This window comes from Narcine bancroftii, chromosome 4 (assembly GCF_036971445.1).
Source record: "Narcine bancroftii isolate sNarBan1 chromosome 4, sNarBan1.hap1, whole genome shotgun sequence".
NCBI classification, from domain to species: domain Eukaryota; kingdom Metazoa; phylum Chordata; class Chondrichthyes; order Torpediniformes; family Narcinidae; genus Narcine; species Narcine bancroftii.
This window is the reverse complement of record NC_091472.1, coordinates 85055673-85076343: the sequence shown is the minus strand read 5'-3', so window position 1 is coordinate 85076343 and position 20671 is coordinate 85055673. Positions and strand designations below refer to the sequence as shown.

At 44.3% G+C, this 20671-nt stretch overlaps 1 protein-coding gene across 9 annotated transcripts in view; it reads right to left on the bottom strand.

The window, feature by feature from the left end:
* The window catches only part of tasp1 (taspase, threonine aspartase, 1), a 150165-nt gene that overhangs the window by 128861 nt on the left and 633 nt on the right, over positions 1 to 20671 (bottom strand). For all 9 annotated transcript variants that reach the window (XM_069931831.1, XM_069931836.1, XM_069931839.1 and 6 more), the window contains exons 2-3: positions 8387 to 8454; positions 8144 to 8212 (exon numbers count right to left, since the gene is read on the bottom strand). In XM_069931831.1, the coding sequence (XP_069787932.1) occupies positions 8144 to 8212; positions 8387 to 8454 (137 nt within the window). The remainder of the gene's footprint in view (positions 1 to 8143; positions 8213 to 8386; positions 8455 to 20671) is intronic.

The following is a 20671-nucleotide window of genomic DNA, read 5'->3' as shown; positions in this document are numbered from 1 at the left end:
TTGAATGAGTAACATGCAGTGTATTCTTCCCATACAATTATTACTGAAATTGTTCATTTGACAACAGAAGCAGAAGCTCACAAATATGCCTGTTCTGCCCTTCAAAAAAAATTATACTTGATCTGACATTTGCCTTCACTTTCTTGCCTGATTCTCATTTTTTATTACTCCCTTTCTCACAACTCTTTCCCCAAGAACATGGTTGGGTATGAGGGGTGGGAGGAAATTTAACATAGTAATTTACTGGTATTTCTTTCAAATTAGTATACCTTACTTAATGCTTACAATATGATCTCTGCAGTGGAGAAACCAAACACAGACTGAGTGATCACTTTGCAGAATGTACCGTTTCAGCCCACACAGGCAATGCTGGATCTCCATTCACTTGTCACTTTAATTATCTACCCTCCCCCACTCTGACTTCTTAGTCTTTAGCCTCTTTTATTACTCAAAAATGCAGAAGCTCACACACGCATAGTCCTCTGTACCCAATACTGAATTTTACAATATCATATAAATCCCTACTTTCCCTCAAAAATATGACTGAAATTTGTTTGTATGTTATGTTTCAAAAAGTTTCTGTACAATTTTATTCCAATGTAATTTTGTTTAATCGAATAATTAAATCGCTCAAACTTTATAATGCCACATTCCCCCATTCTCTCCTTGACCTTTCTCTGCAACTTAAAGCAATGCTGCTTTGTGAGCTGAATACTTCAAAATTCCTGTTTTTGTCTCATTATCCTCAATTCCCTCAGTCAAAAAATCACTCAGCCCAGAACATAGTCAATGACAGACTGCTTCCATGAGAGAAAATTCAAGATTTGTAATGTTCCAAAGAAAAGTCCTCTTCACCTTCCCCTCAAAGTCAGAGGTTGTCCTTCAAGTCAGATACCACCCTGATGTGCAAATGCAGTAACTTATAGTCACTGGATCCTAACCCTGAAGACGCCCTATCCAACAGTATTGAAATGGTATTTTTTTTCAACTAAAGGTCTGTACCATTCAATAAAATGAAACATAACCACCTTAATGGCAACTACATACACAGATTCAGTTACACAACAAGGAAACAGACCTTCCAGCTCATCTCATCTACACCAACCGAAATGCCTATGTTCATCCCATTTGCTGACATTTGGACAACATCTCTCTAAAATCTTTCCTGTCCTGATATCTTGTAAACATTGTAATTGTACTTGTCTCTACCATCTTCTTGGGCACTTTTTTTTCTACACACTCACAACTCTCTGAGTGGAGAAACTTGCCCTTCAGATCCCCTTTAATTTTTTTTCCTTCCCATCAGAAGCCTGTGTCCTCCAGTTTTAGACTCCCCACCTTGGATTAAAAAAATCAACTACATATGCTTTCAATACCCTTCATAATTTTATGTACATCTGAAATGAAGCCCCTCAGCTTCATTTGATCCAGGGAAAACAGCCCCAGCTCTCCATCTCTCATTATGTCTCAAACCCTCCAGTCAAGACAACAATCCTCTGAATCCTTTCTGCACCTCTCTGGCTTCTCACACAACATTCTAATGCCAATAACTCCCAAATTCCAAAAATGAATTGTATACAAATCTTAAATGGCCAATCCTCCATTTCAAAACTCTATTTCCCAAGTTCCAAATTGTTGTGAGTGAGGAAACAGGTTTGGTAGGTGTCAAAGACAAGGACTCTGAACACAGTTTTGGTAGGGACACACACACACACACACACACACACACACACACACACACACACACACACACACACACACACACACACACACACACCCCCACACACACACACACCCCCACACACACCCCCACACACACACACACACACAAGTTTACAGCCATGGGAAAGAAATAATAGACAATTAATAACAAATGTGGGGAAAATAGCGTGGGAACAAAATTCACTCATACACAAACAATGAATTGGTACATATAATGAACTTGTACATACAAGGAAATATTACTACAATGCCCCACCACCCCTTGACTCAGTGAAAGCACGGCTCTATGCTACAAGGGACACTAATTAAATGCTCCAAATCCTTTTAACAGTGCACATCTTGCCAAGTTTCTCTAACAGTCTTCCACATTTCTAGGCCTGGAATGAAGCAGGGTAGTCCCAAGCTGGCAGAGAGAGAGAAAACAAAGAACACATGGCACCTTTATAGTGCTGGAGAGTCCAGTCCAGGTAATTTACATGGTTACAACAGCAAGGTGTGCACTAATGGGTGGGGTGGAACCAAACCTTGATTGGCAGCTGGTGTGTCCTCTGACTAAGTAGGGGGCAGTGCTGTTACATGACAGCCACAACCCTTCCCAATACACAAATCCATCCCAAGGGAAAATCACTACACAGTTAAAGCCCCTTCAGAAGTTTATGTTTCAATAAGGTTTTCTCTCATTCTTTAAAACGCCATTAAGGTTTGGCTGAAACTGCTCAATTGTTCATCGTAATATAAAACCTCTCCATCCCAGGAATCAACTGAGACTATTACCTCCAGCTAAGTGTGCTCATGCAAAAAAAAACCCTAAACTACAATTTTGGATTATTCTTGTTTCAATCCTGATAATTAATTATTTAAATTTATGTCTTCTTGTAAGATTTTATTTTTAATGATTGTAAAGAAATTCAATCCTATCCACAGCCTACAATTTGTAAAAGGATTATTTAGTCAACAGTTTCTTAACAACACTATTATAACCCCATTCCATATGGCTCAAGTGAAAAAATGCAAGCCACTTCTGTAAAATCTCAACCAATCATCAGGCGATGTTAAGCTCAGACCTTCCTCAAAGGGAAGATGAATGTTCTTTTTGTTAATTAAAATATTAATTTCCTCAACAGAAATCAGATAAAAACAGTGCCATCAGACAACTGAATACTTAATTACACCCTTATTGTCTGAAAGGATGACATCTTCCATGTAAAATAATTTTTTAAATTATCCCAATTTCTTAAAAGATATTACAGTGGTGGTGCATATCTCTTGTGGTGAACCGGCCCCCCCTTGTATTACCGCGCTGGCGGGGCAGCCATGGGAAGATGGCACCATCAGGGTTATCTCAGTGCCTCGTGGCTCAGGTCACAGCCCACGCCTCGGGCAACGTGATGATGTCACCACCCGCGCGAGGCAGAGCTCATGCTGCCCTTAAAAGGCGCACGCAAAGTTAAAATAAATCAGTTCAACTGAAACCCCTCAGCGTCCTGTGGTGTGGTTCAGAGTTTGTAGCTGCCACTACATTGATGACCCCAGCGAGTCCAGGCATTTTTCTGGCCTCACGACATGGATTCAGCAGTGGTCAAAATGCGGTCGAGGTGAAACTCCCCCCCCCTGCCTTCTGAGCACATCGCCCACGTACTTGGTTCGGGCAGGCGGAGGTGCAGTTTCACCTCAGACAAATCACTTCAGGCTCCACGATGTTTTACCACGTTGTGAGTTCCCTCGACCAAGAAAGAGCTGCCAGGGTGGATGACCTGATCCACGACCCACCCACCCAATCTCCTCCTCTGCATCTTCGGCCTCTCCCATCAACAGCGTGCCGCCAGACTCCTGCACCTGGACGGCCTGGGAAACAGAAGCCTGTCTGCCCTCATGGACGAAATGCTCACACTGGCAGAGAGCCACAAACCCTGCCTGATGTTTGAGCAAGCCTTCCTTGAGCAGATGCCAGAAGATATCCAACTCCTGCTGGCAGATGAGGACTTCTCAGATCCATGGAGAGTTGAAGCCCGCGCTGATGTACTTTGGCAGACGAAATGGGAAAACAGGGCCGTCCTCAGTCAGGTCACCCGCCCTGAACTCAGTCGACCACATGCACCCCCCAAAACACAAACCGGAAGGGCCCCATGCCACCTGGTGCTTCTACCATCAACGCTAGGGGACTCAAGCCCGCATGTTCACGCAGCCCTGCTCATTTCAGGGAAACGACCCGGCCAGCCGCCGTTGATGGCTGCGATGGCTGGCCACACTAACAGCCTCCTGCACGTAACTGACAAGACCAGCGGCCGACGTTTCCTGGTGGATACTGGAGTAGAGCTGAGTGTGCTTCCCCCGGCCACCCTCGAGACCCGCACCTGAGCACGAGGCCCCACGCCACGAGTGATCAATGGATCCGTGATCAAGACCTTTGGCATGCGCAGCGCCCAGATTCAGCATGGCAAAGACAAATTTCACTGGAGGATTGTGCTGGCTATGGTGGGTACGGCACTCCTGGGAGCTGACTTCCTCCAGGTGCACAGCTTGTTGGTCGACATAAAAGGCAAAAATTTAATTCATGCCCGCACTTTTCAAACTGTCCACCTTGATTCCAAAGGCACATGCGACCCGGGTATAGCTACCGTCAGCACTCCCAAAGAAGAATATACCCGTATACTTAACGAATTCCCCACCATCCTGCGGCCTCAGTTCACCTCCGCCATGCCCCAACATGGCATCTGCCACCATATCTCAACCCAGGGCTCCCCTCCACGCCAAAACCAGGCAGCTTCCCCACGAAAAGTTACAAATGGGGAGGGAGAAATTCTCCCAACTACAGAGCTGGGAATTGTCCGCAGGTCGGATAGCCCTTGGGCATCCCCCCTCCACATGGTCCCGAAGGCGTCCAGGGGCTGGCACCCATATGGAGACTACCGCCGTTTAAGTGACAAGACCACGCCGGACCAATATCCCATCCCATACATACAAGACTTTACGGCTAATTTGCACAGCGCCAAAATTTTCTCCAAGGTCGATCTGGTACAGGGTTACCATCAAATCCCGGTCCACTCTGACGATATTGGCAAAACCGCCATCATCACCCTCTTCGGCCTATTCAAGTTTCTGCAGATGCCCTTTGGCCTTAAAAACGTGGCCCAGACTTTCCAATGGTTAATGGACACAGTGGGCAGGGATATGGATTTCGTGTTTATTTATCTCGATGATATCCTCATCGCTAGTTGAGACCACAATTAACACAAAGTCCATCTCCGCGCACTATTTGTCCGCCTGGCAGAACTCAGCCTCACTGTTAACGTGGCCAAATGCCAGTTTGGCAAAGAGTCCTTTCAGTTCCTGGGCCACACCATCTCCGCGGACGGGGCCACCCCATCACCGGAAAAGGTTGTGGCTGTATGCCAGTTCCCGAAACCCGACACCCTCAAGGGTTTGCAAGAATTCACCAGGATGGTCAATTTCTACCACCGTTTCATCCCACTGTTTGCATTAATCGCCGCCAAAAATAAGACCCAAGAGTGCACAAGAGGCCAAAACATCCTTTGCCGCGATAAAAGATGCCCCGGCAAGCGCCACCCTACTAGCCCACCCGTGGCCTGATGCCCAAACTGCACTCTCAGTGGACGCTTCAGCCACGGCCATCAGGGGTGTCCTAGAGCAATCAGTGAATGGCCAGTGGCGCCCACTTGCGTTCTTCAGCAAGCACCTCCGCCCTCCCGAACTTAAATACAGCACTTTCAACAGGGACCTCCTGGCCCTGTACCTTTCCATTAGGCACTTTCGGTACTCCCTGGAGGGCAGGTCGTTCACGGTGTTCACTGACCACAAGCCACTTACCCCTGGTCGGCGCGCCAGCAGTGACTCTTGTCCTACATCTCGGAATTCACTACTGACATCCAACACCAGGTAGGTAAGGACAACATCGTTGCAGACGCTCTCTCACGGCCCATGATCCACATCCTATCCCCTGGCCTGGACTACACCCAACTGGCACAGGTGCAGAAAGGGGATGTGGAAACGCAGGTCTTCCGCACCGCTATCACGGGCCTCCACCTCGAGGAGCTAAAGCTACCGGACAGCTTGACACGCTACTCTGTAACGTCTCCACTGGCTCGCTGCACCCAGTAGTCCTGCCGCAATGGAGGCCGCAGGCCTTCAGGATGGTCCACGAGTTGACTCACCCCTGTCTCAAGGCCTCGGTGTGCATGGTGATAGTGCGTTTCATGTGGCATGGCCTCAAAAAGCTAGTAGCCCAGATGGCGAGGAACTACACACAGTCCCAAACCTCTCAGGTCCAGTGTCACGTTAAAGCTCCGGTGCAGCAATTCGACACCCCACCACCACCGGCCAAGAGGTTTGAGCACATTCATATTGATATCGTGGGCCCCCTACCGATGTCCAGGGATGCCCGCTACTTATTGACTGCGGTGGCCAGAAGCCATCCTGCTAAAAGACACTTATGCGCCAGAACTCTGCTCGCCCACTGGATCGCCAGGTTCGGCGTCCCAGTGCACATGACAAGCGACAGGGACGCCCAGTTCACATCCGCCCTCTGGTCGCAGCTGGCAAACCTCCTGGGGATTAAGTTTCACCATACAACCGCTTATCATCCCCAGGCCAACGGACTCGTAGAGCGCTTCTATGAGCACCTCAAGTCGGCTCTCATGGCGCGCCTCACCGGTCCCAACTGGACGGACAAATTGCCCTGGGTTCTGCTTGGCATTAGAACAGCCCCGAAGGAAGTCCTATAGGTATCTTCCGCAGAGCTGGACTGTGGCGCACCATTGTCACAGCCTGGGGAGATCTTCAGCCCAAGCATTGGCTCCAGGACCAAAAACCGGGCCCTCCTGGCAGGAGGGACAAGCTCCCCTCACTTGCGCCCCTGCCACTGACCCACCACAGCAGCTGGCCGACTTACACCCCCAAGGAGCAGGCTACAACAGACTTTATTTCCGTCCGGCGAGGCCCACACCCTGCACCGCCCTTACGAGGGTCCCTATAAAGTCCAGAAATGCTCAGGCAAGATATTCACCTTGGACATCGGGAGCAGGGAGGAGCTGTTTACAGACAATAGACTCAAGGCGGCACACTTGGACCATAGCCAGCCAATGCTAACAGCCCAACCAAAACGACGGGGTTGGCCGCCCAATCAGCGAGTCATGTAAGCCGGTTCTGGGGGGGGGGGGGTTTTTGTGGCGGCACACATCTCTCGTGACAAACTGGCCCCCGCTTGTATCGCCATGCCGACGGGGCAGCTGTGGGAGGATGGCACCGTTGGGGATATCTCTGTGCCTTGTGGCTCAGGCCACAGTGCACGCCTCGGTCAATGTGATGACGTCACTGCCCACGCATGGTGGAGCTCACGCACCATATGTGATGAACCACCAGCTGTGATGAAGACCGCCCTTAAAGGGCGCGCGCGAAATTCAAATAAATCAGTTCAACTGAAACCCCTCAGCGTCCTGTGGTGTGTTTCAGAGTTTGTAGCTGCCGCTACATTACTCCTTTAAAAGACTTCTCAGTAGTAGTTAGTGCAATGTCGTTATAAGGAGATTTTACGTTCTCCCTGTGCCTGTGTGGGTTTTCCACGAGGGCTTCGGATTCCTCCCACCCTTTGAAACGTACTGGGGGTGTAGATTAATTGGGTGGCATGGGCTCATGGGCGAAAATGGCCTGTTACTGTGTGGTATGTCTTAAAAAAAATCTTAAATATTTGGTATTGAAATTCCTTCCTTTTCAAAATCAATTTGTTTCTTTTATTCAATGGAAAAGGTAATCAAATCAACAAAGTGCTTGAGGCCTCCTCTTCATCTAGGCTCAGTTTGCGACATCTTTTGATTGAGCATCTTTGCTCTGTCTGCTGCAACAGCAAGGATTTCCCAGTGGTCAACCATTTCATTCCATAAACCATTCACACACTGACATGTCTCATACACTGCTAAACTGAGGCTACCCACAAATTGGAGGAAGAACACCTTATATTCTGTCATTATTCAACCAGAGATTAACAATGATTTCTCCAATTTCCATTAACCTGCTCTCCTGAGTCTCCTTCTTTCCCTATACCTCTGCCTCCTTTCCTCAACTCCCCTTCCCTTCCTTCTCCATTCAGAGCTAGCTGCTACCCATCACCTCAGCCTTTTGCTTTTCTATCCTCCTATCTATATCTACCTATAACCTCGTAACCTGTTCCTCTCCCTTTCCCCATTTTCCCTCCCTTTTTCTCTTCCTCTTCATACCTTTTTACAAGCACCTGCCTGTTTTGTTTATATCTAACAAAAGGCCCAGGCCTGAAATGTTCATTACGCTTTGCTTCCTATGGATGCTGCATGACCTGATGAGTTTCTCTAGTTCATTGCACTCAACTTTAAGAACACTGGAAAGCTAAACATATGAAGCATGAAAAAAAGTTTTCTTCTTAAATTCCTACCTCCAGTTCAATGAGGGCCGCTGCCACTACATCAACTGCAAGAGCACCGGTTTGCAATTTCTCTATTGCCTGAAATGCAAAGTATCTGGTTGAAATACATTCAAAAATATTCACGTTCATTTTGTTTTAACTAAGTTTTCAGCACTTTGTGAAAATTTTCGATTCACAATCAGCTATTATATACCAGTAAACAAGATTCTCAATCATTTTAAGCTTGCATTATAAGCCAAATAATAGTCCTACCTTTTGGCAAGCTTTCTTGCAAACTTGTTTATATTCCTTGGCTTTCGATTCAGAATGATAACCTGCTCCTAAAATAATCCATTTTTAAATAATTGTTATTTAGGCAATTTATATTATTCAGACTACACAAGAGAACATAACAAATGCCAATTAAAAGGTAATTTTAACACATCATGTAATACACTTTGAATAGCTAGAAGAAGTGTAAATAAAAAGTACAGAACTGCAGATTCTAGAACCTTGAGCAAAGAAAGAGCCGCTGGAGGAACTTAGAGGTCAGGCAGCATCCATTGGTGGAAATGGTCAGTCCATTTTTACTTTAGTCTTGAGGAAAGGTCCCAACCCATAAATGTTGACTGACCTGCTGAATTCCTCCAGCATCTCATTGTAAAAAATAAATCTTTGTTCAAAGAACCTTAAAGGAAAATTGTTCCAAGAAAAACCTCAATGGCCACTGCCACAACAGTACTCATTTGCCAAGACCACATCTGTGATATAGTTGCTCGTTGCAGCTGTGATGAAGACTGCCCTCATCTTTCCAGGATTAAAAAGCTAATTCGGACATTCAAGATTCATGATCACATTGCTTTTTTCATGAACATGTGCTTCATTGGTTGTATCCAAATTAGCATCATATATTATGCTATCTTCACACGCATGCCATGACTCCAATGTGAAAAATACTTAATTTCATATGGTGCAGAGGAAAATTAATTCCCATGAAATTATATAAATAAATTGGCATTTACAGAAGAATTTGAGACATTTTTTTTTAAAGAGTTACTATGTGGAGGTGTTTTCAACGGACCATTTGCATGGGGTTCTGGATAGATTTGTCCCACTGAGACAGAAAAAGGATGGAAAGGTAAAGGAACCATGGTTGGCAATAGAGGTGGCACAATTTAGTTCAGAGGAAGGTCAAATTTAAGGTTTAGGAAGCAAAAATCAGTTAGGGCTCTTGAGAATTAGAAGGTAGCCAGGAAGAAGGAGACAGAAAGTTAGAAGGGGATGCGAAGCAGGATGAAGCAGGATGAAGGAAAAACCCCAAGGCATTTGACATATACGTAAAGAACAGGAGGATGACTGCTCAGAAAAAAGGAAGAAAACATGCCTGTAGATGGAGAAAGTAGTGAAGATCTTATGTGATTACCAGGGAGAAGTACCTTGATGAACGTGAGGTCAGCATAGAATAGTCTAATATGGTGGAGCATGGCGAGGTAAAGAAGAGGTTGATGGTAGAGTGGATGTGATGAAATGCTTTGAGAGGTTGGTCATGGCCAGAATTAACAGGTACCCAAGCAAAGGTCTCAACCCACTGCAATTCATCCAGTGTCATAATCACTCCACAGCAGATGCAATATTGCTGGCTCTCCATTCGGCTCTGGATCACCTCAAAAACAAAAACTCATACATATGGCTACTCTTCATCGACTACAGCTCAGTCTTCAACCATCAGTGCTGGTCAAGAAGCTCCAAACACTGGGCCTCTGCACACCCTCTGAAACTGGATCCTTGACTTCCTCATTGGTAGACCACAGTCAATACGAATTGGAAACAATGTCTCCTCCTTACGACCAACACAGGTGCATCTCAAGGATGCATGCTTAGCCCACTGCTCTACTCACTATACACTGTGTGGCCAGACACAACTCCAATACTATCTACAAATTTGCCAATGACACCATTGTTATCAATAGAATCACAAAAGGCAAAAAGGGTACAGGAGGGAGAGAGATCAGCTCATTCAGTGGTGTCACGACAACAATCTTGTGCTCAACATTAGCAAAAACAAGGAGATGATTGTGGACTTCAGGAGAAAGTCAGGAGAACACAACCCAGTCATCATCAAGGGTTCAGTACTGGAGAGGGTTAAGAATTTCAAATTCTTGAATGCCATCATATCTGAGGATCTGTCCTGGAGCCTCCATGCCGATACAATCACGAAGAAAGTTCACCAGGGTGCTGTACTTTATGAGGTGTTTGAGGAGATCTGGTATGTCACCAAAGACTCTCAAAAACTTCTACAGGTGTACTATAGAGAGCATTCTGGCTGGTTGCATCACTGCCTGGTATGGAAGTGCCAATGCTCACGAACAAGAAAAAAAAACACCCAAATAAATCCCTGGGAGAGGATGGATTTCCACCAGAATTGTATAAAGAATTTAAAGATTTATTAATGCCTCTGTTTATGAAGGTATTAGATCAAACAGTGGTGAACCACACTCTCCTGGAGTCCTTTCCAACAGCAGTTTTTACGGTGATTTCCAAACAAGATAGGGATCCATTGGAACCGTCTTATGGGCCCTTATCATTTTTGAATAGAGACTATAAGAATATTGCCAAAGCCTTAGCAAATAGATTGGGAACTTATTTACCTAAATTAATAAATGCTGATCAGACAGGCTTTGTGCAGGGGAGGCAATCGGCAGACAATGTATGCAGATTGCTCAGTATTCTATATCTGGTGCAAACAAGAGATGACTTGAGTGTCTCCGTGGCTCTAGATGAAGAGAAAGCCTTTATCAGACTGGAGTGGGACTTTTTATCAAAGTGCTGGAAAAATTTGGACTAAGACAAACTTTTATTAATTGGGTTTGAGCTCTATATTCTGAGCCTAAAACTAAAGTAATAACTAATGGCCAAATTTCATCAGCATTACCATTGTCCAGATCTAGTAGACAAGGTTATTCATTATTTCCAGCTCCTTTCCTCCTGGCTATTGAACCATTAGCAGAATCCATTCATCTAGATCCAATCATAAAAGGTTTCAGGATCTATCAGGAAGAATATAAAATCAATTTATTTGGTGATGATGTTCTGATACAAAAAAGGCAGTCTAAATTGGAAGATTTTGGGGTTATATTGGGTTATAAAGTCAATTGGGACAAGACAGAAGTTATGCCAGTTACAGGTGGGAATTATGAACAAATTAAGAAAATTCTCAATTTAAGTGGCCATTCAATGGGATTAAATATTTAGATATTAAGATAGTTAACAACCTGCAGAATTTATGTAAGTTTAATTATCTTTCTTTGCTTCAGAAAATTAAGGATGATCTTAAATGAATGTGCCTCCCAATAACTTTGGTTGGAAGGATCAACAGTATTAAAATGAATGTGCTGCCTAGAGTACAATATTTTTTTCAAAGTTTCCCTGCTCTTATACCTCAGATTCTTTCAAAACTTTAATAACTGCATCAGGAAGTTTCAATAGAAAGGTAAGCCTTTCAAAGTCTCTATTGATAAATTAACTTGGAATTATGAATTGGGAGGATTAATGCTCTCAGATTTCAAAAATATCTTTGGGCAATCCAATTGAAGTTTGTCACCTCCTTCTTTGATGGAGGAGACAAGTCTTCATGGGTAAAATTGGAGTTACTTAAGTTTGGTGAGAGTGTAGCAGAAAATCTTATATATAGATGTAATTCTAAATTATTATCTGATCCTAAAGAAGCCCCCCTATTAAAGCATATAATCACAATATGGAATAAAATTAATGGTCAAATTGGGGACAAGGTGGGGGACGGGGTCTTTCACCTAACACACTCCTCGAATAAATATGGAGTTTTAAATGTATCTTTTTTCTGATACCTTCAGTTAAGCTCTTATTTAAGGGACAAATTAGGTCAAGCACTAACCTTACTGCAGTGTAGTGAAATAGAGACCCTGGATCGAAAGGGGAGCACAAAAAAATTATTTCAAAAATGCATTCCTTACTTCAGGTAGGAATCCCTAAACAAGGGCTTGATAAATCAAGACAAATGTGGGAATCAGAGTTGGGTGTAGAAATTGATCAATTTTGCTGGTCCAACATGTTGGGGCAACATGATTAATGTGATTAATGTACGGTATTGGCTGGTGCAATATAACTTCTTGCATCAGCTATACCTTACTCAACAAAAGTTACAAAAACTGAAATTGGAAATATCAGACCATTCGATGTGGAGAAGATACAAGTACTTTCTTGCATTTAACCTGGTCATGCCCGAAAGTGAGGCCTTTCTGGGAAGATTTGGGTAATCTCCTCGAAAAAAATGACTGGAATTTTTTCCTCAGGCACCCAAATTATTTTTATAGGGGAATTCAGAAGATGCAAGACTCCAAAATATCAATTAAAATACATTAAGCTTATTTTTGCGGTGGCCAGGAAATGCATTGCAGTTACTTGAAAATCTGATTCCCAACTACGTTTAGCCTGCTGGAAGATAGAAATGCGTAATTGTGTTCCCCTGGAGAAAATCACCTATAACATCAGAAACAGGTGTGAGGTATTTTCAAGAATATGGAATTCATACCTAAGGTACATCGGGGTAAATCTTTAATTATTCCCCTCCTGTCTCCTGCCTCAGCACTGAGGACCCTAGATAAGTCAGGTTATTTGTCCCTTGATGGGAGTGGGGTTTATTCTAGGTGAAGCTAATCTTTTCTTTCTCATTTTTTCTTTCTTCTTGTTTCTTAAGAGTTGGGAGGGTTCCTCTTATTTTGTTCTTCTCTCTCTATTATATTTTTCTCCCTTTGGTTCAACATGGAATTTGCATTTTTTTGTAATATTGTTACTTTTATTTCTTTATAATAATTGAATCACGTTGACTCTTTTCTTCCTTTCTTTAACATCGACACACGGATCGATATTTGTATTATTTTGTAAATATTATTGATATTGATTTTTTTCTTTTGATTATTCTTCATTTTGACACATGTTGATTGAAAATTCTCAAAATAAAATATTTTAAAAAAAGAAAAAACCCCAGAGGGTTGTTAACTCGACCTGCAACATCTGGGAACTAGACTTCACTCCACTGAGGACAGAGGTGGTGTCTTAAGAAAGCAGCCTCTATCCGCAAGGACACTGCACCACCCAGGCCATTCTCTCTTCACTCTGCTACCATCAAGAAATAGTGCAGGAGCCTAAAGCTGAGCACTCAGCAGCACAAGGACAGCTTCTTCCCCACTGCCATCAGATTCCTAAATAATCAATGAACCTAAGACACTGCCTTTCTTTGACTTTTTGTGCACTATTTTTATTTATTGTTGTAAGGTGGTTTATATGAATGTTTACACTGTGACGCTGCTGCAAGACAATGAATTTCGTGACTCGTTCATGACAATAAAATTCTGATTCTGATTGTGGTGTATGTGGATTTTAGCAAGACTTTTGTCCAGGTTCCCCAAGGAAGGCTCATACAAAAAGTCATGAGGCATGGGATCAGAAACTTGACTGTGCAGAATCTGAATTGGTTTGTGCACAGAGAGAAAGGGTGATCGCAGATGGAGCATATATTGCCTGGAGATCTATGACTAATGGTGTTCCATGGGGATCTGCTCTGTGATTTTTATAAATGATTTGGATGAGAAAGTGAAGGGTGGGTGTGTAAGTTTGTAGACTGAATGAAGGTTGTTGTTGTTCCTTCTGAACCAGCTCCTGAAGCATATATTAAAGTGCACCATCTTCCTGTTTCTCGGCTCACTAGTATGTGAAAATCCTGAGGTGCCAACCCTTGAAGTCCTGCTTTTTTTCTTGTTACCTAGCTCCCTAAACTCAATCTGCAGGACCACATCTCACTTTCTACATATGCCATTGGTACCTTTATAGATCATGACTTCTAGCTTCCCTCCCTCCCTCCTCTTTCAAAATGCCCTGTACCAGATCAGCGGGATCCTGTTTCCTGGCACCAAGGAGGCTCTAACGGCAGCGTTGCCACAGACCTACAATTGCGGGGAGAGAAGACAGCACTCCTCCATAGGGTTGTTATGCAGATGGTCCTGTGAAGGTTTTAACGGGCTGTAGAAGGGGCCAGCAATTAATTTTTTTTTAATGTCAGTAAACCCATGGAATTGTCTGGTTAAGCTGATAGTGACCATACTTGGTTGCAAGCCATGAGGGTTGCAGGATCTGGAGGACATCTGGACACCAGACTTTTGCTGGTCACCCAGAGGAGAGCTCCCCTCCCTTCCTCTGATTGAGAAGGAAAAGTGTGGGAGGTAATTTTACAGGGAAGGTGGAGATTGTAGAAGGTTATCATCGGTGGCAAAACAAAGAAAGAATGCAGAGTTAGGCAAAGAAGTGGCAAATCATGTTTCATCCAGAAAAGTGTAAAATTATCCATTTTGGAAGGACAAAATTGAAGCCAGAATTCAAGGTTAATGGCAGGATTCTTGGCAGTGTAAAGGAATACAGAAATCTTGGAATCCAAAGCCATAGATTCCTCCAAGTTGATAGGGTGGTTAAGGTGTACGGTGCGCTGCCTTCATAAGTCGGGGAATTGAGTTAAGAGCCACAAGGAAATATTACAGCTCTATAAATCTCCAGTAAGAGCACATTTACAGTATTGTGTTCTTGTTGCCTCATTATAGGAAGAATGTGAAAGCTTTAAAAAAGGTTCAGAATTGACTTGGATGCTGCTGAATAATAGACCAAATCTTAGGAGGAAAGGTTGAGTGAGCTCGGGCTTTTCAGTTTGGAGTGACAATGGATAAGAGGCAACTTAATAGAGGTGTGTAAGACATTGAGAGGGATAGATGGAGTGGACCTTTTTCCCAGGGTGGCAATGACCAATACGAGAGGATATCCATTTAAGGTGGAGGGAAACTGAGTGGATGTCAGAGGTAGGTTTAACTTTATTTATTTTACACGGGTAGTGGTGGGTACCTGGAAATCACTACCTTGTCGGGAGGAAGGGGCTGATACAATGGGGAAATTTAAAAGGCTCTTTGACAACCACATTGATGCAAAGAAAACAGTGCTATGGGCTGTAATGTAAGGAAGGGGGTTAGATTGATGGTGGATTAGGTTAACATAGGTCGGCATAACACTGAGTGAAACATGATAGCTGTAGACGCTGTGATTGTAGTAAAAACACTGAAATGCTGGAGGAACTCAGCTGGACTTTTCAGCATCTTTCAGGGACAAAGATATATTTACCGACGCTTCAGGCCTGAGTCCTTCTTCAAGGAAAAAATAATCAGAAAAGGCAGAAGCAGGATAGATCAGAAAATCTCAGAATTCAAACAACAGGGGAGGAATCCAGACTAACAAAAGGTGTTAACTGGATGTGATAAGGGAGTTGGTAGAATTTATCATGCCTGTGCGAAAAGAGAGAGGAAGGGGGAAGCAGGGGATGGAGGGGGTTGGGAGCAGTTTAACGAAAGCTAGAAAAGTCGATATTAATTCCATCTGGTTGGAGGGTGCCCACTCAGGTGTGGAAAGTGGAGAGGGGAATATGTGTCTAGCAGTGGGATCACGTAGTAGGTGGCAGAAACGGTGGAGGAGGATGTATTGGATGCAAAAGCTGGTGGGGTGGAAGGTGAGGACAAGAGAAATCCTGTCCTTGTTGCACATGGGGGTGGAGGTGGCCAGGGCAGATGTGCGGGTAATGAAGGATATGCAGATGAGTGCCAAGAGGGAAAGCCACTTTGTTTGAAGAAGAAAGACATTTCTAATGATCTGGCATGGAAGTCCTCATCCTTGGTTCAGATCAGGTATCAGGTCAGGAATGATTGATTTATCACAATTAATACCATACAGCTTTAAAACCAAGATAATGTTCCCCTGACCTGGTACAAAAACTACCTCACAATACAATACAATGCATCATACAATCAATTTTCAGAAACCAGACAATGTCCACAAGGAGATAGATTACAGCTAGATATTATAAAATTTGCACCAGTTTTGGGTGAAGAGGAACATTTCCAAAGACTGAGGAGCCATTGCAGTCTCTGTTCACACAGCCTTCAACAGGTTGGGCTACGGATCCCTTCACAGATGTTCCATTCACAAGTGGTAGGGAACTCAAATACAGCCCAGACATCAGCTCATATGGCCCGAGCCCTCTGGTGCTGTCCATCCCTTGAGGATCAGACATCACAGCCTCTAAGTCCTCCATTTATCCATGAGGCCTAGGCACATATCTCCCCCGACCTCCGAGTCTGTCATGGCTCTACATCACTTGTCGCACTGGACACCATCACCTACTCCGCTGCTTGTCCTTTCCACTCAGCCTGACAATAGTCACCTCCAACAATGCTCTGAAGAGCCGAAAGACCACTGGCCACCAACAACATAGGCGGCTGGCCTCCTTCTCATGGCCATATCCGAAGTTCCATACCTCCGAGAGGTGAGTTCCACAACTCTGCAACATCCCCTCAGATCCGCTCCTGTTCAGTGTGTCCAACTGGCAACACATGACTCCCTGCAGTCCATTTTTATTTGATTAAAAATTGTTCATGGTTCCAAACATCTAAGTTCTTACAGCAACCATGATCAGGAGGCAGCCGATGTAGACAAATCCATGCTGCCATTTTCAAAGCCAGAGGAATTACGAGAATGGAATGGAATCCTTACAGGAGACAGGGTGGGAAGGGGTGCAGTCAAGGTAGCTGTGGGAGTTGGTGGGTTTATAGAAGATGTCTGTTGAGAGTTTGTCTCCTGTGACAGAGTTTTTGGGAGATAAATTGGGAAAGGTTTGTTAGAGTATGTTACATACAAATACTTTAAAACAGATCTTATTTGAAATACTGGACCTCTGCTAATGCTAGACATATCAGCTCCACAGCTTTTACAAGAGCTTTGGAGAAGGTTCAAGAGACTTCACTAATGAATTGTTCACAAAAGGCAATAGATGAAAGATCTTGTTGGAGCCGCAGATTGTCTGGAGCTGTTCTAAGAGGATCATGTGGTTTTGCAAGCAGAGAGAGTCAAACAGACTTTCTCTCTCTGTGTGTGTGTGTGTGTGTGTGTGTGTGTGTGTGTGTGAGAGAGAGAGAGAAAGAGAGAGAGAGAGAGAGAGAGAGAGAGAGACACACACACAAAGAGATCACTTCTACAGTGTTACAGCCAATAACAATAGCTAGGACTGGAACAGGACAAGCTGGCAAGCTTGTGGAAAGCCCCATTTGGAAGACAGGTTGTGAGTACTTTGTTCAGCCTGATCAAAGCACTTGTGGTTCATGCAAGAAGAGAGGACTGGCTGTCTAATGTTTCACTTGGAATAAGGAAAACAAAAAGGAACTCTGTGGTGACCTGAAAGAAAGAGGTTATCATCTAGAGATCCCTGAAGGGGCAAGTTTCATCAGCAAGACACTGAGGTGGCTGATGGAAGTAAATCAGTTGTAAATGTCCTGGAACAACAAATCTCTCTCTGAAAACCGACAAGAACCTTCTTGACCAGTAACCATTTAACTTTCAAGCACCAAAGCCTGGTGAACTTTTTTAAATATTAAATCTGTGCACAGTATAAGAATTGCCTGCAACCAATAAACTTGGAGGAATGAGAAGTGAGATTGGACTGTGAACCAAAGAACTTTTCTGAACTTACGCACACATTACATACATGTGCGCTTAGAATTAGAAGGGGGGGGGGTCTAAGTTAGGTTAAGTAAGTCAATAGTGATAAATTAAAGTTTGATTCTATTTTCATGTTTAAAGATAATTAAAAGCAACCTTTGTTTCAGGAACCATTTGTCGTGGTGAACATCTATTGCTGCTGGATTTTGGGGTCCTCTGGGCTCGTAACACTCCTGAGATGGAGACAGAGAGATTGAGGAAAGGGAGAGTGTTGCTGAAGATGGACCAAATGAATTTGAGGTTGAGGTGGAAGTTGGCAGTAAAGTGGATGAAGTCAACAAGCTCTTCATGGCTACATGAGGTAGCACCAAAGCAGTCTTCGATGTAGCAGAGAAAGAGTTGAGGGGCCTGGCCTGTGTAGATTGATCCACATAGTCAACAAAAATGCAGGCATAGCTGGGGCCCATGCCCTTTAACCTGGAAAAGTAAAATGAGTCGAAGAAGAAATTACTGAGGGTGAGGACAAGTGCTGACAGCCAGAGGAGGGTGATGGTGGAGAGGGACTAGTTGGTTCTATTGTCCAGAAAGAAACAAAGGGCTTCGAGGCCTTCAGTTTGGGGAATGGAGGTGTATGGGGATTGGATACCATGGTAAATATGAGGCTATTCAGTTCAGGGAACTGGAAGTTGTTGAAGTGATGAAGGGCGTGAGAAGTGACCCGGATGTAGGTGAGGAGGGACTGGACGATGGTAAACAAAACAGAGTCAAGGTAAGCGGAGACCAATTCAGTAGGAGAGGAGCACATGAACATGATGGGTCTGCTGGAACAATTGGGTTTGTGGATCTTGGGTAGAAGGTAGAAATGGGCTACTGGAGTTGGGAAGCAATAAGGTTGGAGGTCGCACCAAGGAGGTGACTGGAAGTGATAAGTTCAGAGATGGTGTGAGATACCGTGGTTTGATGACCTTTGGTTGAGTCGTGTTGGAGGGGTAGGTAAAAGGAGGTGTCTGAGAGTTGACATCTGGTTCCGGCCAGATAGAGGTTAGTGTGCCAGATTTGATGGTGAGGTTCGGATTGGTGTGGAGAGTGGAGGCGTTTCGAGAGGGTGAGATTGGAATGAGTGAGGAAAGAAGTGATGTCAAAACGTTTGATGTCACAGCAGCAGTTGGAAATATAAAGGTCCAGAGCAGGTAGAAGAACAGAATGAGGAGTCCAGGAGAAGGAAGATGCTTTAAAGCAGGAGAAGGGGTCTGTGGTGGGGGATGGAGAATCGTGGTTGTAGAAGTAAACATGGAGATGGAGCTGATGGAAGAAGAGTTCAACATGTGGTGGCATGCGCAAAACTTGTTAAGGTGTGGGCAAAGGGGGACGAAAGTGAGGCCTCTTTTGAGGACAGTGCATTCAGTCTCCAAAAGGGAGGGTCGGACAGGATGGTGAAGACCAGGTAAGGGCTAGGGGGAGATTCAATGGGGTGGACGGTGTTGAGGGTGGGGAGGATAGGGTGGATCAGAAGGTGGAAGGTAGGAATGGTCCATGGGAGGATGATGAGTGTTGGAAAGTCAGAGTGTGAGGGGGGGGGGAGAGAGAGAGAGAGAGAGAGAGAGAGAGAGAGAGAGAGAGAGAGAGAGAGACTTTGCCTCCCAGAGCCAGGGTGTGAGTTAGTGACTGAGGCTCTGTCCTGTAGGTCGCAGGGGCCAAGGTGGAAACCTACGTCTGAAGCTCAGTTCTGTTGAGCCTTGAAGGGCTTGTACTGTGTTGTACTGTTTTATGTACTACCTGTACATTTATTTAAACTACAGCAGTGACAACTTTGGAGGCAATTTTACCAAAAAAAACCAAATGTCATGTACATTTCAATGTGCAGTGTTCTGTTTAACTAACCAGAGCACAGGATGACAACATCACCATATACAAATTTACTGACAATACCATAGTAGAGGGCTGTAAAAAAAAGAGGGTCATGAGTCAGCAAAAGGAAGAAACTGCAAACTTGGCTGAATGGTGTACTAATAATATGCTTACACTCAATGTCATCAAGACCACGGAATTGATTGTAGACTTGAAGAAAGAAAAACCAGAGATGTCCAATCCAGTGATCATTGAGGATCAGAGGTGGAGAAGGTGAGCAAATTAAAATTCCTGGGAATCACGATCTCGGAGATCCGTTTCTGCATCATGAAGAAAGCACGTCAGCACCTCTACCTCCTCTAGAGGTTTGGTATCAAGAATATTGGACATTATTGGTATGGCCATTGGAAACCTTGGCAAACTTCCAGATGTGTGGTGGAAAGTGTGATGACTGGCTGCATCACAGTCTGGTATGGAAGGGCCAATACCTCTGAGAAAAAAATCCCACAAAAGGCAGTGGACTCAGACGAGCACATCACAGGCAAAATTCTCAGCACCATTGAGCATATCTATATGAACCGTTGCCATCAGAGAGCAGCAGCAATCATCAAGGATCCACACCACCCAGGCCATGCTCTGTTCGCACTGCTGCCATCAGGAAACAGGTACAAGTGCCACAGAACTCATACCACCAGGTTCAAGAATAGTTATTACCCCTCAACTATCAGACTTTTGAACAATAGGGGGTAACTATACTCATTTAGAGACTCGTGTTCATTATTTGTTGCTGTACATCTGCAGTGTGTTTAATTTCTGATGAATACAGGTTAGTTACTGGACTTAGCCCATAGAACAAAAATCTCAGGGCTGTAATGTGAAATCATGTATGTAAATTTGAACTTTCCTCAACAGCGATCGCACATCTCTCACTTGTCAGGAAGGCACAACAGCAACTGCCTTTCCTGAGAAGATTGAGGCAGGCAAGGCTATCCTGTCAACTTTCTACAAGAGCTTTATCGAGAGCGTCCTGGCCGGCTGCATCACAGCGTGGTATGGTTGCTACAGAGAAATGGATCAGAGGTCAATCTGCAGGACCAGACTGGGGTCTCCCTCCACCCAATCAACGTCATTTACTGAGATAGTCGTCCAAGG